This window comes from Brienomyrus brachyistius, chromosome 6, assembly GCF_023856365.1.
Source record: "Brienomyrus brachyistius isolate T26 chromosome 6, BBRACH_0.4, whole genome shotgun sequence".
In the NCBI taxonomy this organism is placed as follows: domain Eukaryota; kingdom Metazoa; phylum Chordata; class Actinopteri; order Osteoglossiformes; family Mormyridae; genus Brienomyrus; species Brienomyrus brachyistius.
Genome location: NC_064538.1, coordinates 1,333,221 through 1,361,166, shown reverse-complemented (window position 1 = coordinate 1,361,166; position 27,946 = coordinate 1,333,221). Strand labels below are relative to the sequence as shown.

The 27,946-nt window shown below is 42.5% G+C and overlaps 1 protein-coding gene across 5 annotated transcripts; it reads right to left on the bottom strand.

Annotated features, from left to right (window-relative positions):
• Positions 1–1,646: 1,646 nt before the first annotated feature.
• Positions 1,647–27,630, bottom strand: LOC125745148 (neurofascin-like). 5 transcript variants are annotated; one of them, XM_049017686.1, is made up of 27 exons: positions 27,465–27,630; positions 23,025–23,184; positions 22,088–22,193; positions 21,310–21,506; positions 21,015–21,137; positions 20,748–20,930; positions 17,088–17,199; positions 16,343–16,527; positions 15,889–16,020; positions 15,410–15,553; positions 15,138–15,249; positions 14,819–14,985; positions 14,148–14,295; positions 13,326–13,450; positions 12,594–12,695; positions 11,920–12,117; positions 11,561–11,631; positions 10,440–10,662; positions 10,041–10,156; positions 9,208–9,418; positions 8,909–9,031; positions 8,285–8,455; positions 7,212–7,343; positions 6,982–7,051; positions 5,612–5,623; positions 5,238–5,273; positions 1,647–4,407 (listed from the first exon to the last, which is right to left on the bottom strand). In XM_049017686.1, the coding sequence occupies exons 2-27, from the start codon at positions 23,116–23,118 to the stop codon at positions 4,185–4,187; spliced, it is 3,516 nt and encodes a 1,171-aa protein (XP_048873643.1). In that variant the 5' UTR covers positions 23,119–23,184; positions 27,465–27,630; the 3' UTR covers positions 1,647–4,184. The 5 variants fall into 5 exon arrangements, 4 of the variants coding, with proteins under 4 accessions (XP_048873643.1, XP_048873645.1, XP_048873644.1 ...); XR_007398584.1 differs by lacking the exon at positions 5,612–5,623 and adding an exon at positions 6,765–6,818 and having other exon boundaries at positions 4,312–4,407; XM_049017688.1 differs by lacking the exon at positions 5,238–5,273.
• Between the last annotated feature and the right edge of the window lie 316 nt (positions 27,631–27,946).

The following is a 27,946-nucleotide window of genomic DNA, read 5'->3' as shown; positions in this document are numbered from 1 at the left end:
TCGTTGTCACGCAGCATTGTCAGGGAAATTATGTTCACATCGCAAAATGTACTTTACCAGGTACATGCTGGTGAAAGTAACAGTAAAGCTTATAAGAATGGTTATCGTGTTCCATCTGTTTTTATTATCATTGATTATATCATGTTCTTGCGATAATTCTTATCATGTCAGATTTCACAGGCTTAATAGCAGCCTGTAAGAGTTCGATTGATTTAAACACAGAAGGTGAAATTATTTTCTATCAGACTTTTAATTTGACATGCAATGGGGGAAAAAAAATCATGCTGTCCGCCCCGCTCTTTACTCATGGTGTCAAATCGATCCACATTCTCGCCACGTGATTCTCCACCCCAGCTTCGTGTCACTGTACTCTTGCAAAATGGAAACTGAAGTAACATATCGCAGTCTGTCTGTATCATGCCACATCAACATGCCTAAGTCCGGTCTGTATATTGCCACCTTTCAACTGCAGTCGGCCGATCTAACACTGTAGCAGTAAACTTTGCCCTTCTTTATCAGTTTGAACTAAATCTGCAGCATGTGTACATTGACCTATGTTCATTTCAGCAGGTGCGCATAGACGCTGATTTATATTGTGTAACACTAAGTATGTCTGATATATTGGAAAATTTAAGGCCCAAGTAAATCAGGTTTGAATTCTAGTTTTAATTTGTCCGTGTTTGTTTATTTTCAAAAATTATAAAGAATAAAAGCCAAAAATTGACTTCAGTCATCCAGCCAGTATCCAAGTCGCAGCGCAAGCGGTGATACATCCGCCTTGTCTGGGAATCATGTTATACACAAAATGTTACATTATTAATTCAGAATTCTAATGTTTGCCACATAACTGTCACTTGTACGTATGAACATCACAACGCTCGCATCATAGATGTTAATTTTCCTCGCTTTCAGTTACAAGAGATTTGATTTTTTTTTCTTGTATATTTCCATGGTCAGCTGCCCCCTCTAGCGGGAAATTGCAATTTATGAAAGAAAATTCGTACATTCGACAGCAGTATTTCACAGCATTTTATATTGTTGGGAGTACGCTGAGCTATTTTACCTAAGGAACATTTACAATATCTATGATTTCTATATGTAATTGTCGTGTAAAAATACGACATCGTATTTAGATTTGCACTCGGTGCTAATTACCGTTTTATCATATCGGCAGAGGTGTCTGTCACCTTCACTTTTTTGTTCTCTTCAGGTTTGTTGGAAAATCTATTATTTTGTCCTTTATGACAGTATGATTCGTGAAGTAGGAGCTGGCAGTGTTGCAGTACCGTCAATCAAACCCTTTGCTACAGGTTCCTGCTGCTGTGTCCCACCCAGCCCCATTCCGCCCGCAGACCGCGCTCTGCGTTTAGATCCCACTTCTCAGCTCTCAGAAAATCATCCACAAGAATCCAGCTGCTTTAAGATCTGCCTCCCAGGGGACTGTCAGTCAAGGAACTGCAGCTCTCACAAGCTTGTTTATGCTTTATGAAATAATGCTTTCCAAACACCAGTCATTTAACTTGCTGTGCTCGACTGTTTACACTGTGAGCCATTTGCCATTAACAGTGTTACCCCAGATAACATTTCATTGCACTTTACTTTGAAGGCTGAAAACAAACTACATTTAATATTTTGTTGAAGCAATACACATTCCAAAATTATGACGTTTATTTCAATTCAGACAGTTTTATCCGTACACAGGCTTTATCCAGTGAAAACGACGGCGGTGCATGGTACAAAATATGCTTTTCACTGCAACTTTTGAAGCTATAGATCTGAAAATGATAACAGACAGGCCTGCACTTTGATACGGTACAGTTCTGGTACACCTGAGCACGGCTAGTGGAATTCTAACACAATAAACTTACATTAACAATATTAATTAATAATTTACTGTCAAATGAAGGCTGGAGGAAGATAAGGGGAGATAAGACAGAGGAGGAGTGGATACAAGAAAAGAGAAAGGCTGAGAAACAGGAACACATGGGCAAGAAGTATAGATCTGACATCATCATTTTGTGTTGCAAGTTCAGTATACTGTCATAATTTATAGGTATATCGTAAGTTTACAAAATGTTCACAAAAGTATGGTAAAGTGATAAATGTAAAAAAGTGACTGGAGTATAAATAATAAAATGTACATTTTAACTTGTAGTGTACATTTTTAAACAGAAATTTGTTGTCTTATTTCATACTGGCATTGACACTTATATGTTTCACATAATTTTAGGCACCATACTTCTCTGTATAATAAAACAGACAATGTAATGATATATATACACATGTCCATAGAGCACTGTATTGTAGCATCATAAATTAAAAATAATTTCAGACATAAACCTGTTAAGATGTTAAACACATACAATTTGATTTCAAACGACCACATCCGACATGCTTCCTGATATTCCGTTATATTATATTAATTCATGACATTAATTTACCGTTTGCACTAAAAATGATCTGTGACATTTAAGAACAGACTAACATGTTATGTAGGTCAACAGAAAAGACAAACACCATGGATCAATATTTCCAAGTAGTACCAAAGAAAGGATGTTTTTCTGTGAATAAAGATGATTTGCGATCAGAGTAAGGAAACAGGACCAAATATGCTACACTGCAAATGAATTTAAGACTAATGGAAATGTTACCCACGTCTTTTCCTCTATCAGGCCCTTAAATACATAACAGGAAATACAATCTTCTCTTTTTCTGAATGTCACGATAAATACATTTATCCCCACCCCCCATGTAAAGTAGAATTAGTGTTGGCATTAATCAACTTCATATGAACCTTATATGTAATACCCGGTACCTGTGGATTCTGGGTCCCTGGTCGCTGTTTATTTTGCTGAGAAACACAAAGGAAGGTCTTTGATTGGCAGACAGCCATGACAGATGTGCATGAGACTCTATAGATACGCTACGATTAATCACCAGAATAGTAAACTTGGATCTTAGGACTGAATGTGCACACACCAGCATGCACTCCTCTTAGTCATATCTTCTTACTTTACTGACACCTTTAACAAAAATAAATGACACTGTCACTCACAGGTACGACTAATTATTTTCTTTACAGAATTCAATTATTTTGCTCACATGTAGGACAACTGGGCTCTTCGTGAGACAAGCAAACATTAAAATACTAAAATGAGGCATAATTACGAACAAGTTTGCTGGGTTTTATGCCACAATCCAGAAATATTAAGACTTTTAGATGACATTTACACAGCTGCTCTTCCATTTACTGCTGTGGAGCCTGAATGACCAACCTTGGATACATTGTACCCATCTATCATCTGTCTAACCGTAACCGGAACATATGTACATACACAAATAACAGTATACAAACATAACGGAGATGATAAAAAAGAAGTGAAAATTAACTTTTAAAATAAAGCGATATTTTTTTCACAGTTACTCTACTTTGAATCACGTTTTTTGAAATGTGTAAAAGAGTGTCTACGAAGTGTCTAAAAGATTACTCCATGCATATTAGGGAAACTTGGAATATCCCGCTTTTATAATGATACTGTGACTGTGTTACATTACATGTTAAGACAATTGATTCAATAAACAGTTATCAGATTAGTAACTTTACATTTTGACAAATCATGAAACATTGGAATGTTTATGTGGCGGTCGGTATATAATGCTGGGATTCCATGTTGTAGTGAAAGATACGTCTTGCAGTTACCAAACTGCCCGTAGGAGTGCATGTATGAGTGAATGGTGTGTGAGTGTGTCCTGTGATGAGCCCCCATGACCCAGAAGGATAAGCGGTATGGAAAATGGATGGATGGATGGATGGATATGCCTTGCAGATGAAGAAAATGAATGTGAAATGCACAGCACTTCTCCGATGTTGAAAAACAGGACAACAGGAGATGGATAGAGGTTGGACTCTTTAGTTTTCTTGGGTATATAGTGACGGTGTAAGGAGGGCAAAGAGGCTTCATAACCCACGGAGCGTGGGACCACCATGGGCTGTCAGTCACTGATACTGACTAATACATGTCATGCTATTTATTTAGTAGGTAATCCTTGTTATGCAGTTGCTGATTGACAGGTCATGGTAAATCCCATCCACCATGAGTTCCGATGACTCACATCTCCTATCACAATGTATAAGTATGCGCTGGTGTATGTGCCACTCAGCCAGGTGGTGGCCTACCCCATGTCTACGCCAGCGAATAGATGGCGTTCATGGGGGAAGTGGCCTCTGAGCTCAGGTTGGTCTCATTATCGTCCTTCTTCCCAGCGTACTGGCCGATGAAGGAGCCATCCTCATTGAACTGGCCATCGCCACCATCATAGTCCACCAGGCTGTCGTCGCTCTCCTGCATCTTCACCATGCCGTCCAGGGATATCTGGCTGCTCCGCAGGGGTTTGTTGTCCTCCTCACTGATGGGTCGGGGTGAGAAGCAGAAGGGGCAAAGGGATTCATGAACCACTTGTTTTCGTTCAGAAAGGTCTGGGAGGACTTACCTTGTCCGATATGCAGAGTGAATATTTTCAACACGATTAGTTTTTCTTTACTCATTTTTTACTAACTACCTGCTGGTTATGAAGCAACAACAACCCCATTTTGAATTAGAAAAATACTACAATACTGATAACAGCAGGTTTTTAGTTTCAAGACAGAAGCAGTATAAATATTTACTGTGGTTAGTAAGCAGAACAATCATTTCCTATTTAATACCCTGATCTCATGATGAAAACAGACTGTCTGTTTCATAGCAGTCAGATTTTTTTTATGTTCTGTGTGGTTCTGTTGTAATGCAAGCATAACGTCATAATGAACGATAGATGATTTACAGGTTTTAAAGACATTTTATAATGTCACGTGTTGCATAACCAGCTGGGACCACCTGCCAGGCCAGAGTGATGATCCAAAACATAAGCTTTAGTTTGGCCTTGAATCAGGCTGATTTTAATCATGAGTCAGGTTGTATTGAGTTACCAAATAATCTAACAGAGCAGATATATATATATTTTTTGTCATGTAAATGTCTGTTGAAAATACTTAAAAATTCCACTGTCTCCCTTCATAATACCAGCACTGGAATCCAAAAGTGTTATTTGACCAGATGGTGGACACACATGATGATGGATCGAGTTTCACTTGGAAACTCCACACGCAATTGAATGTGTTGTTGTTGTTTTAATCGATTATCTCTATGATGAGAATGACTCACATTGTGACTTTATTAATTGCAGGGGGCCATACGTACCGTTTGGGATAAGGAAGGGTGGGGACACGGTTTATCCTAAAGGATGCATTAGAATAACAACAGACTTTATTGCGTGAAATTTCTAGACCTTCAATGACATAATACTTTGAAAGTGTCCTTTTCAAATCCCCCAATCCTGGAACTTTATTTTTGGCTTGTGATTCTGTTTGCACAAAACAGGAAGTCAAAATCGGAATGAAAGAGTGTGCTGTTTCCCCCAACTCCGGGAATGTTACTTAATGGCCTTTCAGTGATTAATGGATTAATTATTAATTGATTAATCCTGGCAGCATAAATTCAGATTAATTAACGTTCATCTTGGTGTTAATGCCAATTAGCTGAATTATGATGTCGACATTTCGCTACTTCCGTACCTTTCAAAAGACCTTCATCAGTCCGATGGAGAATGAAGCAAAAACACAAAAACGGAACATGGAGCAGAAAAGGAGAGAGATGGAGAAAGAAAGAGCTAAGTGGTGGAGAAACAGCGACCATGACTGTACTGAGGGATGTTCTTATGGTCTAATATAGCCTCTGTCAGCACAGAAAATGCCTTTTTCTAATACATTAACTTTTACAAGATGCAGAATTTGTTAAAGATCCTGCTCATTTCATTTTGCATTTCATTTAACTGACACCTGAAACTAGTGATGTTTTTACATTTTTAGTGGATGACAAGCCGCTTTTCGCCAGTCTTTCGGGTATGACTGGCTTCTACGGCTTCTCATTATCGCAATATTTCACCCCAAATACCTGAATTTATCTTCACCCAATCATCATAAATGCTTCACTGTGTAAAACAAGCTGTTTCACGTTCTCTAAAGAAAATAGCGTCTCACATAAGTTTGGGACAATGGCAATAGGGGGCGCTGTACAAAAAGCAGCTGACTGAAGAATGTGAGGGGACTGAAGCAAGCTAGAGAAGCAGGTATCATCACTGCTCAACACCAGTGGGGGTGCAGGTTCAAAATCCCTCTCTCCTGTATTTGTGGGGTCGCACATGTTCTGTGTATTTCTTAAAGCAGATGTAAAATCTTCCTAGTGTAAAAGTGTGCGTGTGTGTGTGTGTGTGTGTGTGTGTGTGTGCGTGCGTGTGCATGCATGTGTGTGTGTGTGTGTGTGTGTGTGTGCATGCATGTGTGTGTGTGTGTGTGTGTGTGTGTGTGTGTGTGTGTGTGTGTGCATGTCTGTGTGAGTGTCTGTGTGCGTGTGTGTGTGTCTGTGCGTGTCTGTGTGCGTGTGCCTGTGTCTATGTGATGGAGAGACCATTTCCAGCATTTCACATGTTCACTGGGTAGGTTCCAGATCAACATAACATTAGTTTGGTAACTGATTATTAAAATGATGGATGGATGATGGGTATACGGATCAATATGAATATTTATCAAAATAGTGCAAATTATTTGTCTTACAAATAATTACTATTTCAATTACTGAGATAAGGCTTGGATGTAGGATGATTATTACAGCTGAAAGAGAGTTTAGACACTGGTAAACTAGTTAAGAAGCCTGAAGATCAGTACAGACCTGTACTTTACTAGGGGCTTGCAAGATGACACTGCAGTACCTTAAGAGTGTTTCCTGTGTATTGGATATGTCAAAAAATGCATTTTTAAATTTCTTTATGTTTGGAGTAGTGCTCATTGACCTCTCCTGAAAAACAGTCTATTTTGAGGGACAATCGGATAAAGTTACTGAGAGAGTCCACCAACATCTTACTTCTAAATCAGGAGAGGTGACCAACCTGTAATCAAAAGATCCATCCAGATCCTTTGGATCCAGTGAATCCAACGGGAGGTCTTTCTTATCCCGAACTGAGGAGGGACACAAAGGAAGAGAATTACACACTCGGCAAACGTATTAAGTCCATTACATCTGTTTACATCACGCGTTCAAAAAGTCGACGAGTTCGTTCTACCCCAAGTCGAGCAGGGATCATGCATTTTATGGAGGTTCAGCTGAAGATACAGTTACCGGGGTACTTTCCTCCTCGGCTCTTTTTGATGAAGCAGACGATGAGCAGGATGACCACCAGCAGAGCGATGGCGCACATCAGTCCAATGAACCAGCCCTGGGTGGCGATGTCCACCTGTTCCCTGGTGAAGGCTTCCATCACACACGTTAGCAGAGAGACACAAGGAGTCAGAACATACAAACATGCCTCCATGTCTATATTACCGTTTCTGTTTTTCAGTTTCATGTAACCAAAATAATAAGATTAAAACAACACAACAGCTACCTTTCCCTCTCATCGCAATGTATTACATCTTGAAGTTAGAGTCCTATTAGATTAAAGTTTAGTCTCATCTAGTCTCTAGTCTGACAGGCAGGTACCGCACAGCTGCTAAGCGGGTAGCTTTTTAAAATGACACCTGCAAAACACCAGTCACATCTTCAACAGTGAAGAGACTCTGGGATGGTGAACTTTTAGGCAAAGCAACCATATCTGATACTGGCCAATAAAAGAAAAGGTTGAACTGCCGCTTTTGGCCAAACTAATTTCAGCACCTCCCTTTAATGGTACAGAGCGGCCCTTTAATATATGTGTCAATGGTTTTCAGCACCTCCCTTTAATGGTACAGAGCGGCCCTTTAATATATGTGTCAATGGCTTTCAGCACCTCCCTTTAATGGTACAGAGCGGCCCTTTAATATATGTGTCAATGGCTTTCAGCACCTCCCTTTAATGGTACAGAGCGGCCCTTTAATATATGTGTCAATGGCTTTCAGCACCTCCCTTTAATGGTACAGAGCGGCCCTTTAATATATGTGTCAATGGCTTTCAGCACCTCCCTTTAATGGTACAGAGCGGCCCTTTAATATATGTGTCAATGGCTTTCAGCACCTCCCTTTAATGGTACAGAGCGGCCCTTTAATATATGTGTCAATGGCTTTCAGCACCTGCCCCTCAGCGACTTTCGGCACACTGCTGCCATTCACAGTTGACTTGGAAGAGAGTGATCGAATTTGCAAGCATTTCCACTAGTCCAGATTTATTAAGAATGCTATGATCGCCATCATTGCTGACCACGGAGTGTCCAGCCTCACCTTCAGTGGTGAACAGCGGTGAATCCTCCACGGTGAACTCCCCGATCCCCAGCTGCGTCCGCGCTGCCAGGGAGAACCTGTAGCGGGTGTAGCGGTCGGGGCGATGCATGGAGTAGTAGGTCGTGTTGGGTGGGAAGTCCAGCTGTGTGCGGGTGGCTCTGGTCCCATTCACTAAGGGAGGAACATAGGTTCTACCAGACCGATCTGACTATATTAAGTAGAGTACTATACAAGGGGCTGCTCTGTGTATGGAATCTTTCCATTTTGCCTTCATTTGCTTCCCTACTTCTTTGAGTTAGTCGGCTTTAATTTGTGCCAGGGCTGCATGGTATCATGTTGTGATATATGTGTGCATAGAGAATAATCACCAGAGCTTTAGGTGACAGGCGGAAACATTTGTCTGGATGCTGGCTTTTCGGTACTACATGGATGTTTTCTTACACCCACAATTTGGTAAGCAGACTTGTAGCACGCCTCAAACATTAACGAGGGGCGTATTATGACGGCCAGAAGCAATCTGTATAAATTTGGCAAATTCCTTTATTTTGGAATTTCAAATAATCACAATCTTACATTTTGCAACCATAGTTTGTGCACCCCTCATTTCTATGGCATGAGACGCACCAACTTGGTACTTGAGCGTGTATCCAGTCAGGATGCCGTTGGGCTCGGCTGGCCGATCCCAGTCCAAGTACAGGGTATCCATGTGTCTCTGCTGGACCCTGAAGTACCTGGGACGTGCTGGGACTGTGCAGAAGAGCAGGAAGAGAAAGGTCAGCATCACGTGGGCGATGATGAGGACACTGTAACGTCCTGAGCAGCCTTCCTACTCCCACAACCACTCGGCCAGGCTCACCCCCTTCCCCTTGGTTGGCTGCACACTCCCCCCACACCCACAGATTTTGACTCATTCCTCAGCTCACCACCTTCCTTTGTCTGGAACTCAATGATGCTGCTGGGTGGTCCCTCGTAACGGTAGTTGGCCACAACCATGTACATCTTGTAGTTGCTGTATGGGATAAGGCCTGTCAGCACCCCCATGGGAAGGGAGCTGGTGCTGTCAAAGCCGCTGGACTTCTTCTCCCGACTCACACCAAGCCATCTCAGCTGGCTGCTCTCTCTCCAGTAGTATGCCTGCCAGAGGGATAACTCTTTACCCAGTGGATACAGTAAAGCCTCAACCAGTGGTGGGCAAAATTTGTATACAAAGTCCAGTATTACACTTAAGGACTGGTTCAAGCTTTATGGTATAGCCTTGTTACCATATATACTAAAATAAGTAACTGAATATGAATATAAATATTTATCTGAATATCTTGTAAACCATGAAGGTGCAGCAATAGTTTCTGAAGGTCACTTGCAATGATCACATGACTACGACAATAGAGACAAATAGTGACTGTTTCTCAACATGCGTACTTGACATGTACCCGTTTTATGTCGTCTTCCATTGCCAAAGACCAGTTCCAATAATAGCAGCTGAAGTACAGAGGATGGTAAACATCTCAGAATGTCATTCTTGTCCCGCCCCAAAATATCGAGGATACATGGGCTGCATTCTCGTCAAACAAGACCAATCCCATGATTCATTGCTCCCCAAGTTTGTTCTTCCCAAGAACACAAGCATGATCTATGCATTCTTGGTATTGAGAAACACCTTGTGTCTTATTTTCAGGCCATACTCTGTGCAGAGTGATGTATCATTGACGCTTATCACTCAATATTATCTAAGCACCTAAATGTAAGCAATACCCACCTTGTACTCCTTGAGATTACCCATTATGGTTTTGAAAGGTACAGGATTCCAGTGCACAGTAGCCGTGGTACTGTCCGTCTGGGACACCTGCACATCGGTTGGGGCTGCAATCGGACCTGTGAAAGCCAAGTCTTAGCTATATTTCCTAAACACTTACATTGAGATCTTCACATCTTCACATTATACTTCTAGGAAAATAATTCTCCTTGTACGTAGCTGCAAAGGGCAGCTGGAGACACCAGGTCACATAAAACACACTGTGGAAGCAGCTCACAGTATCTGCAAAAAACCTACGACGAATATGCAGATAGTTTTACGCATACAGAGCTAGAACAGGTAGCTAACCCACAAACATGACACTGTCCTCATCATCATCATCATCTTAAAATCAATACTGACGGTCCTCTCCAGAGTAGCCGATGAATATGTTGGATTCAGGACCCAGCCCAAAGTCATTGACGGCCTGCACTTTGATCTCGTAGGGCGTGAATGTGTCTGCATCGTAGATGGTGTATCTCAGCCAGTATGTAGTGGCATTCTTCCACTCCTCCCGCGAGTCCCTCCGTCTCCACCAGACTAAATATCGCAGGCGAGGACCGTTCCTCTCTGTGTCCTGCAAGGCCTGCCCGACGGCAGTGAGTAAAGGATAAAAGTCTTAGTCCACCAGTGGGCTATCAGCAATTCCATGTTTTATATATTTCAATCCTATCCTGTTGATTTTGAGAAGTATGACCTTTATATGTGTGCTTTTGTGGGTGTCGCCATGTTAGATGATGTACCGACTCTGTGACAGTGGGCAGTTTGGCCACCATTAGCCAGTAGCGTTTATATTGTACTAAAAAATATATAATGGACTGGAATAAATGGACTAATAACTCTAAAATTAAGACACGTCAAGTATATTGTGCTTTAAGCAGTTCATTGTGGTATAGTATACAACATTAGTTGTAAAAGGGAGATAATAAAGGTAGATTTTCAGGAGCAGGGTTGGAGATCATTGCTTTTTAAGTTCAGCTTGTGTGCACAAAAAATATATATTATGTGCCAAAGTCAAATTATATCTTGTGTGCATAAGATAAAAAAAATATTTTCAGGACTTTGCAAGCTCCATAGTATCAGTTGGTTTAGCAGCTAAAAATGCAGAAAACACCAGGATCCAGAGTTCAGGAGAACTACTGGTTGACTTTTGATTATTTAGACAAACTCCTGTGTAAGACCTAAGGAATGTACTAGGCAGGATAAGTGACGTGATGTGCTGTGGTTGTGTCATGATCTATCGTCCGTGCAGCTACTGCTAAATGGTGGGCGGGTCATGTGACTTTACAATGGCGGTGACCGTATATCATGTAATACATAGTTGCATCGCACAGATACCACATGCAAACAATGGTCTATAAAATGCTCACGTCACTGCACACAACACAGGAGCACAGCCGGATTCACTAAAACTATTTGCGTCTTCTAATGTTCTGATAACTGTAGAGCTGTAACTTTTCAGATCCCTCCCCTTCATCTCTTACATCCCATCTGATATCCATTCTCGTCTTCCAGGTTCCCACTCCTCTGATGTTTGTCGGGATGACGTCAGGTGCTGAAAAACACAGCACGCACCAAGAAGAAAACACGGTGGAGCATTTATCCTTATAAACGCTAACCAACATTATGCTTGTGAGTAAGCAGACTGCTAGCTGAAGAAACAGACAAATGATAGATAGATAGATAGATAGATAGATAGATAGATAGATAGATAGATAGATAAATAGATAGATAAATAGATAGATAAAATTATACATATACACACACACATACAATCTAAATGAGGTGTAGGCACAGCTGTGAGGACATGGTGCTGACATGCCATCATCTGCTCTGAACTCACCAGCGCCGCTCGTCTGGTAACGCTGGGATGGGCGGCTCGGCAGGCTTCGGCCTATACCATTGACGGCAAACACCCGGAACTGGTAGTTGATGAAGGGCTTCAGTGGTAGGATGACGGAGTTGAGGTTGCCTGGGTAACTGGACAGGTTCTTCCACCAGCCCGGTTCCCAGTAGTCCTCCTCGTACTGTACCAGGAACTCTAGATAAAAAGAAGATAAATAAAATAAGGATGGAGAAAAAGACAGATTTTTGATGGAGCAAAAATAAGCCGAAGATCTCTTATGGCTTCAGGCATGTGAACTGAATAGACGCTCCCCATGTTACGATGGCCGGCGTTACGATGGCCCCGGTTACCATATTTTGACATTATGATTGGTATTCCAGTTCCATTCTCTTTTTCATTTTCAGTACATTTTTCAATAAATTACAGGAGGTGTTCATCACGTTATTATAACACAGGCTTTATGACGATGTTCTTGCCCACCTGTAGGCTGAGGTGTTCTGAACACCTTTTAGGTAGGCTAGGCTAAACTATGATGTTTGTTAGGTTAGCTGTACTGTATTACAATGCATTTACTCTGTGGACCTGAACTACCCACCTCTGTCTCCATGTAACACCAAACATTCTACATCTGTATAACGTCCTCATCGCAGTGGTGGAGTTGAGGAGGTTACCTTTAATGGGACTGCGGTTATCATATCCAGGCACCCAGGTGAGTCGTACAGTCCGCTCCGTTGGGTCTGACAGCTCCAGGTCTGTGGGGGGGTCTGGCCGGTCTGAAGGGAGATATTATAAATCCAGCTTTTATCTACAACACGGATTCACTGCCAGCCCTTTACAACAGTACGCATCTTATCTTGGAATCACAGCCATATTCTGGAATTACGCCTGAAAGACCACACAAGTTTACACCTTGTTACCACACTCTCTAGTAATGGAATCGAATATCTCTATTATCATTGCACAGATTCAATAAGATTTAGCCTTCAGCTTCTATGCTCCATGATGTTGGCAGTAAAAAGTAGAGCACAGAGATAAAAATGGCAGTAAGCAGTAAATAATAAACAATGAAAGCACCATGAGAAGAAATGCAGTGCAAAGAAAAGGCAATTAAACAAACAGTATTAGCAGACGATTTGGACAGAGTAAGAAATTCCATGATTTTACAAAAGTTCTAAATGTTATTGGTAACATAAAATTTGATAAGATAACATTGATGTGGTCTGTTACTGTGTTTAAAAGTTTATGCTTCCATGAATGCTTGTCTGTGTCTTTATTATAGGTGCCTGTGTGTGAGTGTTAGTGTCAGTCTGAGAGTGTCAGTCTGAGAGTGTCAGTCTGAGAGTGTCAGTCTGAGAGTGTCAGTCTGAGAGTGTCAGAGTGTGTCTGCATATGTGTCTGCGTACCCAAAATGATAAGGCGGGCTGAGGCAGACACCCTGTCCAGCTCCGTTCTGACCACGCAGCTGTAGTTGCCCTCATCTTCCCTGTGGACATTGGGGATGGTCAGGGAGTCATCCTCCCTCCTCAGCCTATGAAGGAGACGCAGAAGAGAAGATAAGAACAACAGGAGCACGGATAAAATTTTATTCTGTTCTCCAAAAAGTTTCTTCTATCTAGTTGGATATCTACATGAACGCCGCTTCGGATCCCAAACCTCTCCTTAGGAGCACCTCAGCCTTTCCATGTGTTTATTAAATTAAAACCATCAGCTAATGTAATCGTTTGAGAAAGTCAATGAAATATTGACTAGTCATGTGAGGTGTGCTAGATGTCTGTATTGTATGGCTGCCCGGAATAGTGGGGTGGCTTTAGCAGAGGTTTCGGAATGGCTAAGCTGACGCGCTTTGAGTTTTACCAACATAAAGATCATTTAAACATAATTTTCTTTGGCTGCCTAAGAATTTTGCACAATGCTCTGTTTGTTCATTTATTTATTTATTGGACATATTCGTTTAAAAATTAAAGAATGAATAGAATAAAAAAAAAGAATTAATATTAAAATATTTACTGGTCCACTGCAAATACAGTAGAGTTGTGTATCAAACTACATGTAAGTCACAAGTACTTTTAATGACCAAAATTAGATTCATGGATGTTTGTGATGTACATCGCTTTGGACAAAAACATCCACTATATAATATAAATATGAACGTACACTGGTATAGTTGGTGTGAATCAGCACTGTGCGTTAACGTGTATCACACACATGGGCACATGAGGGCTCACCTCCAACCAAGCGATAGGTGTCGGCCATTCTTTAACCAAGAGACAGTGATGGGCAGGGAGAAGTCGTGTTTCACCTTACACTCGAACCGCGCCAAACTCCCCCGAATTGCCCTCAGGTGCTCAGGTGGACGGATCATCCTTGTGGGCTCTGAGTCAAAAGGAAATACAACCGTCACAACTGGAAATGGGACAGATGTATTCAGAAATTTGCAAACTTATTCTGATTCATCTTTTCTGCACAGCCACCTAAACAACTAGGGTCATTGTGAGCCTGGAGACTCAAGCACATGAGCTAAGAGAGACGTCCACACATCACTGCAAATTCCATGCAGACAAACGCTCACAGAAAAGGAAGGAACCCGCCGGAATACAGCGAGGCCGTCCACACATCACTGCAAATTCCATGCAGACAAACGCTCACAGAAAAGGAAGGAACCCACCGGAATACAGCGAGGCCGTCCACACATCACTGCAAATTCCATGCAAACAAACCCTTTATTTCTGAATGCATTACTTATTTTATTCTGAATGTTAAATCTTAGGTAACATTAATTTGATTAATTTTCTGTTTTTGAGATCTCTCCAACCCAGACAGGATAAATGAAAAGACAATAGATAGATAAATGAATTGCTTGATAATACAGAGACACTTGCTGCTGTCTATGACTGACCTTTGACCTCCAGGTGTACTTGATTTTCTGCCCGGCCCAGGAAGTTGCTGGCCACACAGCTATAGGAGCCCTGGTCATTTATGCGTGCACGCCTGATCTCCAGCGTGCCGTTGGGATACGATCTGTATGGGCCACCATCCATGCCTATGGTCAGCCCATCCTTAACCCTACACACCCCAGCCCACACAGTGCCCAGACAGAAGAACAATTGTGTGAATTTGTATGTGCTAATGATGACATCAACTGCATTTTTACATTCACCAAAATGTCTCAGTTGGTCGACCAGTGCTCTCATGTGACCCATCCCCTAAACACTCACCATCTCAACTCAGGCAAAGGTGAGCCAAAAAAGGGGCAGTACAGAAAGGTGCGGTTGCTCTCGATCACCTTGACCACCTGATTCCTGGGGCCCACCATGCGTGGCGCCACCTCTGGAGAAACAGAGGTATCGTCATACAGTTCAGTACAGTGAGTACTGTTAGTACTCACTGTAGAGTATAGATGAGACAATACAGCTGTACAGTTTAATGCAAAAGAGAGAAACATACACCCATGTAGCACAGAACCACAAGGTGGGGATAGCCGTTTTACCTTGAATGCTGATGAATGCATTAGCCAGTAAGTAGCCATGCTCATTGGAAGCGTTGCACTGGTATACGGCACTGTCCCCCATCTGAATGGAGTTGAGTGTGAGGGTGTCACCGACCACCTGTCTGCGGGGGTTGGGCTGGGCATCTTCATAAGTACCACAGGGAAAATGAATGAAGCATCTCCCAGTTTGTCAACTGGGTGACCAGTCTGTTCTGTGCAAACATTACTACCTACTTCAAATATACTTGCCACTGACGACACTAACTCAAACCTGTCTTGACCAGTAAACCCGCTTTCATCTAATTTCCATTTTTCAGAACACCTGCTGCCATTTTTCCTCAGCAAATTTGCTCTCAATACACTCTCCATTTCACAGAAAACCTGTCATTCTCTTCCTCAGAGGAAACTGACTCTGAATCCGAATTTCATTAACCAGAAAGCCTACTGTCAGTCAACTTTCCCTAGCCCAGGCAACCTACTCTCCATCGGCTCTCCGTTGACCAGCCATTGAATGGTTGGCTTTGGGTCGCCATTGGCTCGGCACAGTAGTCGTCCATTCTTCTCTGCAGTCAGTACCAGGTTTGTTGGTTTGTTTACCCAGGTTGGAGGCGCTGTGGGAACAGAAGGAAAGAGTGAGATAAGAGGGAAACCTCCAGCTTATAGCATCGAATATTAGGCAACTAGGTTAAACAAGAAATAACGAAAGTACCAAAGAGTTTGTAGAAATTTTGCTTGGCTTAACACTGAAGTCAGTAATTTTGAAACTAACATAACAACCCGTAGACTTTTTTTTTCATTTAGAACAAAATTGGACTCAGCAATAAAAATAATATTTCGCTTGTGCATGGGTCATATTTAATATTAAATATCCACTTTCGTAACACAGGACATCCTCTGAAATCGCAAAGGAAGAAACAGCCTGGTGCCAATGACCTTGAACACGGACATTGACGGTGTGAGTGATGAAGCCCATCCTGTTGGTGGCTGTACACACGTACTCCCCCGAGTTCTCATCCGACACGGACATGATGCGCAGCGTCTTGCCGAAATCCTCCAGCTTCACCTTCCTCGTAGGCAGATCTCCATCGTTTTTTGACCACCTGATGACAGGGGTGGGGCTACAGGAGGAGAGTTACCACAGGGTAAGCAGATAACCCACGTCAGGGAGGGACACGCTGAGCTACTTCAGGATTTACAAACTACTTTAACACTGAAACGCTCCTGTGCTCGACCAAACAATTATTTCAGTTTTTCTTGTGCTTCGATTGGTTTGTCTTCTTGATTGAAAGACTCATCAGGCTGTTACACATTAACATTAGTGAGACATGCATGATTACAGCAAGAACTCAGGCCTTAAGTGGAATCCAGATTCTTTTAATTGAAATGGTAGCTTACAAATCCTGTCCTCACTCAAAGTCTCCTCCCTGACATTGATTTCCTGGTCACGCTACTTATCAGTGTTTACAACTAGCATCTGATTCTCATCTGCCGGTAACACTGTGGGCTTAATTTGTCAGACGGTGCTCAATGGCTGCTTAGATGCTACGAGGACGTTCTGAGATTCCCTGTTATGTGGACTGACACCTATGAGGGTAAATAACATGCAAAGGCAGAACAGCACCTGTTTACGTGTTTGTGTAGCGGATCACGTGATAGAGAACGGAGGGCACAGACTCACTATCCAGCTGCAATACACTTCAGGAGAAGCTGCTCCCCGCGCAGCACCACTTTGGAGCTCACCGTCCCGCGTGGAGACAGGAAGCTGGGAACCTTCTCAGCCACATTACGAGCTGTAGGTGGAACAGGAAGGGCGGCACACAGTGGGTGTGGATTTGACCTTACTTGTGGTCTCATGTACCCGTTTTACGTCATCGTCCATTGACGAAGACCAGATTGAATACTCAAGAACAGCAGTACGGAGGACGGAAAAAATCCTCAGATGTCGCTCTTGTCCCGTCCCAAATATCAATGATACATCAGTTGCATCCTTGCCAAACAAGATCCATCCCATGATTCATTGCACCCAAGTTCATTCTTGGGAGGCAGGTTGGCAAGACCATAAGTACAATCTTGACGTTCTCGGTACAGACAAACACCCATTTGTCATACTTCAGCTAACAGTTAACAGCACATGTCAGGCCTTCATATCCCAGGGGCTTGGATGTGAGATCAATCCTTCACAGTCACAGGCTGAGCAAAATGTTCCGGGACAGGACACCTGCTTCTCTACGTAACCAGGTGACGAATCAGGTTTGTCGGGTTCAGGATAGATTCAAAATCTGACCATTCATTTAATTTTCAGTGAAATCTTTGCTAAAATCTTAACTAACCGGTGTGTAGAAATAGTACGCCTTTTAGTACACAAAGAATGAAAAATTATTTTGGAGTTTGTTAGTCAGCAATTACACAATAAATTACACTAATACAATTATTAAGCATTAATAATGTACGGTACCAGTCAAAAGTTTGATCATGCCAAGCTGCCTACATTGGAGAGTGATAGTGGCGTATCACATGGGAAAAGCGTCCCAGGAGGCCACCTCATGAAACTGGCATAGAGGAGACAGCAGGGTCAGCCGGTCCTGGAGCAGCTGGGCTTAAGGGCTTTGGTCAAGGGCCCAACGGTGACATCACTCTGCCAACCACAGGATTCGAACTGGCAACCTTCTGAGGCCCAGCCCACAGAGCCACGCCCCAAATTATTTTTTTAGATTAATACTTTTTAAAATTATTACTCTACAATGTGGAGAATAGTACAAATAAACTTTTCTATGGGTATATCCAAACATTTGACTGGTACTATAGGTACCCTATAAAAACAGAAAGATTAGGCAATTTTACTGTTGGCCATTACAGGCCAATTTGTTTCTCTAGAATCAGTCGAAACACTGTGTTTGTTTTTTTTAAAAAAACGATTTTTAGTAAAATTTCCAGAAACATGCCGTCCATCGTTAGTGTAAATTCATGTCACAGCCTCAAACAGGATAAACGGCTGGAAAATTAATGATGGATATTGACTGGATGTTCTGTGCGTGACATCATAGATCGAGCACATGTGACGTGAGCAGCTTTGAAACTTCACGGTCATATATAATACCTTGTTCTCACACATATAGTTTTACAACCACAATCTATAGACTTATTGTTAGACTGGAGACAAAAGGTGCCTGAGAGGTTGTGACAAAGAAAGGGTTTGTGTGACGCTTGGTGTGACCGGACCCCAATCCCTGGCCCTTCAGGGACAGTCTAACACTGTCTGCTGAGGTGCTGCTTCTTACGGCCTGGCAGCACAATGAAGCCTGTCTTACTGCGTGTGCCGCCCCTGTCAGGACCCGGGGGTCTACATACAGTGATGTAATGCCTCTATCAGCACCTCCTCCCGCATGCTCCCCCAAGGTGTCAGGGCTGGATCACGTAATGCCATAAGCCTAGACGTCAATGACAGGAACAGTCATCTGGATAGTGGAGACAATGTTTGATACTGTGCATATATGCTGGGTTTTAAAAATAAATTGAGTTGGATCTTCAGCCAATTGTACAACTGTAATACTACATTGTCGAATGGCAAAAATTTCAAACGGTGTTTCGTCTGAAGTACCACAAGAAACGTTTTTCTTGCACATTCGGTTGCCTAACAATGCAAAATCAGACTGAACACCTTGGGTGAGGCCCCACCTGAGACATGAGCCAGCAAACGTCAAGTTAAATGTTACTCCAACTGTTCCTCTCACCCTGTTTCAAGAATAATTTTAAACGAAAGACACGTCACAAACTACAAGACTCTATTATGCAGCTGCCTCATTTCCCTCCAAGCTTGTCCCAGACACACATGCAGATAGTCGTGGGAGAAGTAAGTGTTGTTAGATGTCAGTGTTAGAACAGCTGGGGGAGGGGGGGGGGTTAGAAAGTGCTGAACAAATTTAAAAAGAAAACAGCAGAAGGACTGCAGACTCACCACTGTGCAAGTCAGAGTGGTTGAGATGGGGAGGCCTGCTGTGTCATTTTAAGGTACCTCTGCAATGAAACAACAGCAGGCCCATCAAAAGCATACAAGGGGGTGTTGAGAGAGAAGGGGAGACATGGCACAGGGAGGGATGATCCGCCATGTTCCGAAAGCAGAACGTAAGTAAGGAACATGAAGATTAAAAAGCGCAGACATGCAGCTGTACAGTGGCAGCTGCAAGTTATTAGTTAATAGGGTAAAGTTACGACAAAAGCATGTTGCAGTATTGCGTTAGTCTCCCTCTCTACGCACCAGCTAACTAGATACAATTGTGACATATTATTAATTTTGAATATATAACTTATATAACTTGAGGTCACTGAGCCTTGCTTCATGTTATATTTATTCATTACAGTTCAATGTCAAACACCAATAACTAACCACTAAGTCAAACTGCATGTAAGTCTATATAAGGTACAAGCTTATAGTTCAAAGGCAGGATATCACCTGTATTTCAAAGGCTGCTGGTTTAGATATAATTACAAACTCTGTGGGGACCCTGGAGAAAATAAAAACTGAACTGAATTACACCAAATCACCATTTAGTTACATCAACAGATACAAATGCATTAAAGTTTAAGGTTACAAATTTGAGGAAGCACTTCTTTACACAGCATGTAGTTTAGAGTGTGGAATAGTCTTCCTGCTAGTGTAACTCAAAAACCCTGGGTTCCTTTAAATCAGAGCTAGATAAGATTTTAACAACTCTAAGCTGTTAGTTAAGTTCTCCCCAAACGAGCTTGATGGGCCGAATGGCCACCTCTTGCTTGTAAATTTATGTTCTTATCAGTTTAAAACTGACATCCTTGCTGTGCTGTAGTGAACAAAAGAATTCAGTCCAGTCAAAGTTACACAGAGGGAATTTAGCAAACCGCTCTACATAAAAATACACATTCTCATGATATGGTGGCATGATATTATCATAAAGAAAATAAAATATAAAGTTGATATGGGCAGCCACCAAAAAAACCCTACAAATAGCTGGTAACCAGTGCTTATATAATTCATATCTGTAAAAATGACAGATTTTTTGTGTTGAAAAGGCAGTTGCTTTAGAAATTGAACTTGGAACTTGCTGACTCAGAAAACCAGAAATAACTGCAATTTTTTTCCCTGTGAACAGGTAAGACAAGTTAGTTATTAACACAAGAAAAGCACTGATGCAAAAAAATGGACTTAAAAAAAATGAAACAGACCTCAAGCATGCATGTCACGTGCTTACTGGGGACAACTTGGCTAGAGTCAAACCATAGAATATACATCATTTCCCCATCTGCCAAGCTTGGAGGTGCTGACACTGATGTATGCGTTTGCAGGTTTGTCGGGGACACTCACTGGTGAGCACTTTGAGGGTGTAGGGATTCTTCTGCTGGATTGTCTGGGCAAAGCGAGCATTGCAGCTGTAGCTGGTCCAGGAGTCATTGACGAGGACGTGGGAGAAGTACAGGTCTCCATTCAAGCCCAGTGACACCCTGCGATCTTCCAAAATGGGCATCATAACTGGGTCTGGAACCAAAGCTAAAGCAGAAAAGCCGACTGTATCAGTATGCAGATAGATGGACAGATGTGGATCTTTTGAAATATTTTAACCGGGGGTCTTACTATTGTTCATCCAGAAGATGTGTGGCTCAGGGAAAAAGGGGGGTGGGTTGCACGGCAGGATCAGAGGGAGTCCCTGGTTAATCACCACTGGCTCTAGAATCTCTCTAGACCACACTGGAGACTCTGGAAATTGTTAACAGAGGTAGGATCAGACTTACTGGCCAAGCCAGATATCCTTCAGATTCTTGCAGTGCGCTGAAAGAATTCTTTACAGATCGAGGTAAGTTAACTACTAAAAAGGAATATCTGATGGTTGTGTGTGTGTTTTCTCTGTCGATAAGGTGTGGCTTCTCACTGAACACCCGAAGCAGGATTTTGTTGGACACTGCCGTCCCAAAGATGTTGCTGGCGAAGCACTGGTACTCTCCCTCATAGTCCTCGGGTGCCAGCCCACTATAGAAGGCGATGTCCAGAGTGCCAGATCTTCTTCTCATCGTCACACGAGGATCCCTCCCCAGCTGGAACAATCTCCCGTTCCGCTGCCATGAGAATCTGTCAATAAATGCAGGGGTAGGTGTTGATTACCACAACAAGCTCCATGGTTGGTTAATTGTTGTGAAGGACAATATGACGCTTCTTGAACCATTCGCTATATTTTTTGACCACCACTAGATGGTGCTCTCTGTTCAAAAAAGGGCATGAGGCATGCTCAAAAGCAAACTAAAAGCACCATCTAGTGTTGGGGTGGCTAATCTTATCCAGAAAAGGCTGGTGTGTATCCAGGTTTTCGGTGCAATTCCCTAATTAGATTACTAATTAGAGTACCGATTGGCTGGAGTACCGAGTACCAAGTCTTCATGCCTGTGTTTGAACAGCTGACCCAAAGGTTGTCCCAAAAACCTGCTCATACACTGGCCCTTTATGGGTTAAGATTGTCAACCCCTTTATCTGGTAGGGTCAAAAAATACACGAAATGGTCCATGAAGCGTCATTTTGTCCATCACTAGTTAATAGAGGTTGACCAAAAGCCATGTATCATAATCCACTGTGGAAGAGGGCAAGGAGATTGAGATGAGAGAACCTCAGACGAAGGCAAAATCGAGAAGTGATGTGACGCATCGGGGCAGACTCACGTTGGCGTTGGGTTACCCTTGGCTTCACATTCCACCACGGCACTGTCTCGGGGGTCCACAATGTGGTTCTTCACAGACTGTTTGATAATGGTGGGGGGCTGCCTCACTGTGGTGGTGGGGGGGGGGGCAATGTGTCACCTCAAAACAGCACACCATGTTTATACACATTTTACACATTTAAATATCTAGATTCAATTATAAGACATTACCTATGGGTATTACAAGTGCTTTCTTTTAGTGAAAAAAGTGACTGCATGTACAGGTTTATATGAACTTACTGTGTTTTACTGTATTTTAGGTGAAGCAAAAAAAAAAATAAAGAGCAGCAGAAGAGGTTCCTGTATGTGTCAGATGTAGTACGAGTATTATCATACCTGAAAATATGTTGCTAATATACTTAGCATTTAACACCGTATTTTTAATTATTAAGCAATATAGTATATTTAAATGAAAAATATTAAGAGGTTGACAATAAGCCTTTACGTTCTATATTTTACCAAAATCACACACACCAGATTTTGGAATGTATTTTAAAAAATTCTGATTTGGAAAAAAAAAACATTCTGTATTAAAATGCTTGACATATGATGGAAATATATTTCAAATATTTCCATGATACAAAGTTTACAATATATAAAAAACTATAAAATACACGTGCATTTTCTGGAACTTGTGTATTCCAGTCCTGTTCTCAGTATGAGGCGATGTCTGCATAAATCGCAGCTACTCACAACCGACATTGTTATATTGAGAAAATATTTGACTATTGCAACAGCGTATGAAAAAATATATATAGTCTGTCAATCCATCGGTCAGACTGGAAACCACTCATGTGGAACTGCGTTATGCATTCAGGAGTTCTAGCTGCTGACAGAAAGTTATTTGGTTTTAAAGTGGAAAGCGATGTGAATTCCAGGTATATCAGCAAAGGACTTACAATCGAGTGGGACTTCGATTGCGTACATTCCCCTCGACAACAGCAGTGACATTGTCAGCTCAGCCAGAGCTAGTTTCAAAACCAGCGAAAGCATCTTTGATGGGACTGGCCCGCTGCTGTCCTGTCCTGCTCGAAATTGTCTTGATCATGCGGCTCAGAGCTACAAAACAAAGAGAAAAACATATTTGGACCGAAAGCTTTTTGGAGTAATTATTGCCTTCGAAGCTAAAAGCATTGCTAACATTATCATTAGTATTGTAATATAGAGCTATGAAAACTCTATACTTGTGTTTTAATTTTGTACGTTGCACCTCAGGTTTTATCGTAAGTTATTGATTTATTCAGCTATTGTTTCCATAAGCACCTCTTTGCCGTGAAATTGTAGGTGTGACGCAGCGCCACCTGCTGGCCCAGGATGCCAACCTTAAATAATGACGCTGTTATCTAAAACGATAACGGCATCTTGTGGTAACTGTGATTCATTTCACCCCCCCCCCCCCCCCCCCCTCCGGCTTTCTGGCCGTTCGGCCCCTCTTCCCGCTTACCACACAGTGGGCACACATTTCATCATGACATTTCACGTACACCCTCCCCCCCCACCCCACACACACCCCCTACCCAGTGTTATGACAGAGTGTCATTGTCAGTCTGGCTCCAAACAATGGTGCTGACAGCAGAAGCACGGGGCTGCACTCCAGCCTGGAGCCTCTCCCATTCAAGACAAAGAAGCAACAGTGGAGCATTAATAGTCCTGGGAGCGGTGGCCAGGGGCTCTGAATCAAACGCAGGACATCAGTCAGGGGATGCAGGCGAATGGGCTCAAGGGGGGTTGGAATATCCTGGTCTATCTAAGAAAATCTCTACATTTTGCAGAACATTTAATTTCTTAATGTTCTGGCCAGAACTGGACGGACAGTGACATTCATAATCACCAGTCGATTTATAAAATAATTCCTTTAATAAATAGATACAACATTTTTCAAAAAAGGACCCCACGTCGTGCAGAAAGTACAGGGTGGCCAGCGATAGTACGCAGAGCACTGCGGGAAATGTATAATTACAAACTGGAAACCACGGCCAGAGGGAGCCCCCAGAAAGCCTTGATGCAAAGCCTCTATCACTTGGGTTCAAGCCCCACGTTAATTTCATTTGTCTTACAAACCACAGACTCAGAGTAAACCAACTGGGGACAATCTAACAATGAGTACATTGCCCACTAGACCATTATGCTACCTGCTTTGCAAAGTATCTACATACAGGTGTGAAAAGAATGATATATAGCTTGAGTAAATGACCATTCAAAGTCCAATTTATGCCACAAAGTAGGCCTTCCTGTCAGAGTGTCAGCTCAATGCCAAACCAAAGCAGGCCTCCCTGTCAGAGTGTCAACTCAATGCCTAACCAAAGCAGGCCTCCCAGTCAGAGTGTCAGCTCAATGCCTCACCAAAGCAGGCCTCCCTGTCAGAGTGTCAGCTCAATGCCAAACCAAAGCAGGCCTCCCTGTCAGAGTGTCAGCTCAATGCCAAACCAAAGCAGGCCTCCCTGTTAGAGTGTCAGCTCAATACATCACCAAAGCAGGACTCCCAGTCAGAGTGTCAGCTCAATGCCAAACCAAAGCAGGCCTCCCTGTCAGAGTGTCAGCAAAGCAGGCCTCCCTGTAAGAGTGTCAGCTCAATGCCAAACCAAAGCAGGCCTCCCTGTCAGAGTGTCAGCTCAATGCCAAACCAAAACAGGCCTCCCTGTCAGTGTCAGCTCAATGCCAAACCAAAGCAGGCCTCCCTGTCAGAGTGTCAGCAAAGCAGGTCTCCCTGTCAGAGTGTCAGCAAAGCAGGCCTCCCTGTCACAGTGTCAGCTCATTGCCAAACCAAAGCAGGCCTCCCTGTCAGAGTGTCAGCAAAGCAGGTCTCCCTGTCAGAGTGTCAGCAAAGCAGGCCTCCCTGTCACAGTGTCAGCTCATTGCCAAACCAAAGCAGGCCTCCCTGTCAGAGTGTCAGCTCAATGCCAAACCAAAACAGGCCTCCCTGTTAGAGTGTCAGCTCAATACCTCACCAAAGCAGGCCTCCCAGTCAGAGTGTCAGCTCAATGCCAAACCAAAGCAGGCCTCCCTGTTAGAGTGTCAGCTCAATACCTCACCAAAGCAGGCCTCCCAGTCAGAGTGTCAGCTTAATGCCAAACCAAAGCAGGCCTCCCTGTCAGAGTGTCAGCAAAGCAGGTCTCCCTGTCAGAGTGTCAGCAAAGCAGGCCTCCTGTCAGAGTGTCAGCTCATTGCCAACCAAAGCAGGCCTCCCTGTCAGAGTGTCAGCAAAGCAGGTCTCCCTGTCAGAGTGTCAGCAAAGCAGGCCTCCCTGTCAGAGTGTCAGCTCATTGCCAAACCAAAGCAGGCCTCCCTGTCAGAGTGTCAGTAAAGGTGGCATCCCTGTCAGAGTGTTAGCAAAGCAGGCCTCCCTGTCAGAGTGTCAGCTCAATGCCTAACTGTAACACACTTTGTACTAATCTTGTCAAACCTATAAATAATGAAATGTGGTTTGCCGGCTCCAGCCCCGACCAAAACAATGTTTATTCGAACTGCATAGCTGATAGGTGCCCTCAGAGAGGAAGCACCTTACTGTGGTGTAGAAGCACCTTGCTGTGGTATAGAAGCACCTTGCTGTTGGGATGTGCTGCCGCAGCTGGCATGTCACTGAGGAAATAGTGTAGCAGTAAATAAGTGAATGTCAATTTCCTGTCACTTCAGTGAGGTCAGTATGATGTGGGATCCATGAATTCAGAGGAATGTTGTGAAAACTACAGGGGAGAGAGAGCAGCTAAAAGGCTGAAGCCCTCGGTCCTTCCTGAAAAAGGTGTTCAGCATCCCATCATTTTCACTAAAGGAATAAGCCCTTATCCTGCAAGATGTCACCTTTGTCACAAGGCAACAGTGACAACACTTCTGCCCCATTTCTTCCATATCTGGGTTGCTGGGTCATTTAGATTTTTGTGTCGCGTTTTGATTACCATTTCATTAATATCTGCAGTAAACTTTTTACGTGCAAAATGACTTCAATATAGCAATAAACACTATGGATCCAGCACAGTCTGTGTCCCTCACCGGCTGCATAATCAGATATTACACATAACAATGATAAAAGTTTGCCACTTTAAGTAGCTTATTTCCACCTCTTCACAAAGAACACAAATACTTAATTTGAATTCATTCCCCCATATCTGCACATAAATTTGATATAACACACAAGCAACTACACATATTCCGTAGAGTATGTCTCCTGTTTCCTTTTCTGCCCACACAGATTCCTGAACATCGGTGCCAAACCACTCACAAATTCAAAAGCAGCCCATGTAGGAGAACAGAGCAGGAGCTGCTTTTTATAAAGAAAACTAAAAGAGGACATTGAAAGATTAGTCAAAGGATGCTGAATCCCCCAAAGGGCCAACAGCAGTCAAACATGGCCCTGACAAATAAGTATTTTTCTCCTGCTCCGTCGATGACAATAATGTTTTTATACAGAGATAATTAAATCTAATTATACTTTGCTAGTGTTTAAATTACGCCAGAACATTTCTCAGTTCGGCATTCCTTTGATTCTTAGATTATTAAAGCCACAAGCCAGATGACTTTCAAAGAACAGCAAATACATTATATGACCAGAATAATTATGGATATATCCAACCATCCATCCATCCATCTATCTATCCTCCACCCGTTTTCTATAACCACTTATCTTATTTAGGGTTGTGGGGGGTGCGGAGCCTGTCCTGGAGGCTACGGGTGCGAGGCAGAGACTGCCGGTATAGTTTACAAAAAAAAAGAAAACTCAACGGACAAGAATTGCAGAAACACAACTAGAAGCAAACTGCATATTCTTATTATCACATTATTGAACTAATAAGTAGTGAGATTGATAAGCATTTCTTAAGAATTTCTTACCTAATCGCCGTTGACTGATATTTATTTGCTGTACATCACAACAAATACACATACAAATGACATTCAGTCACTACACACCATCCCATCAACTGAACCGATTCTTTTTGGTTCTTCATTACATAAATTTTTTAACTAAAACCGACGATTATTTCTTATAATGCATATTTTCCTTATTAAACTTTATTGTAGATACCAGAAACCATGATTAAAATGTCTTTCTGTAAAGTTATTTTATTAAAAAAGTCAGTTGCCAAGTCCAGTTAATGTATTAAATAATTAATATTTAATAAAGACTCCACTAAAACCAAAGAATATAAAGCCCATCAGAATGAACCTGCAGTGCAGAAAATGTAAATGTAAGAATTGCCTCCCATAGAGCGTTGGCGTCCGATAATGTCGCAGCAAAGTGATTTAGGCTTCAGTTAATACTAAAGCAAAGATAAGCGACCTATCCCAGGAAAACCAGCAGTGGAGAATTCCCGTGTAAAATTCAAGAGAGGGCGGTTATCTCTTACCCCTTACGCCTCTCCGGCGCGCTCCCTCGCTTGCTCTGTCAGTAAACACTCACACAAACACTTATTATCCAGCGCACTGCCGTCTGGCCCATCTTATGAATTCCGAAAGACCTGTACAGTGCCTGGGCCAGCCTTCATACAGTCCCACATATCCGCTTCACTCCCAGTACACTCTGCGCTAGCAAATGTAGACAGACAGACAGACAGACAGATAGATAGATAGATAGATAGATAGATAGATAGATAGATAGATAGATAGATAGATAGATAGATAGATAGATAGATAGATAGATAGATAGATAGACATAAGAAATGTTCTTTTTAGTTTTAGTGTTTTCAGTGTATTCTATTCATACTGTTACTTGTGAACTAGTATCAGTAGTGGGGCTCTAGTATTGGTAACATGTCTCTGATTTTCATTTAGGGCTCCCAGGTTTAAGAAAGGTTGAAGCCTCCTGTTCAGGTACTAGCAGTTAGATGGT

Coding starts and splice junctions, on each gene's coding strand:
- LOC125745148 (XM_049017686.1), bottom strand. CDS start 23,118: ATGCTTTCGCTGGTTTTGAAACTAGCTCTGGCTGAGCTGACAATGTCA. Junction 16,528..17,087: donor AAGTGTATTGCAGCTGGATA/GTGAGTCTGTGC, acceptor CTCCTCCTGTAG/CCCCACCCCTGTCATCAGGT. Junction 15,554..15,888: donor CAACGGAGAGCCGATGGAGA/GTAGGTTGCCTG, acceptor GTACTTATGAAG/ATGCCCAGCCCAACCCCCGC.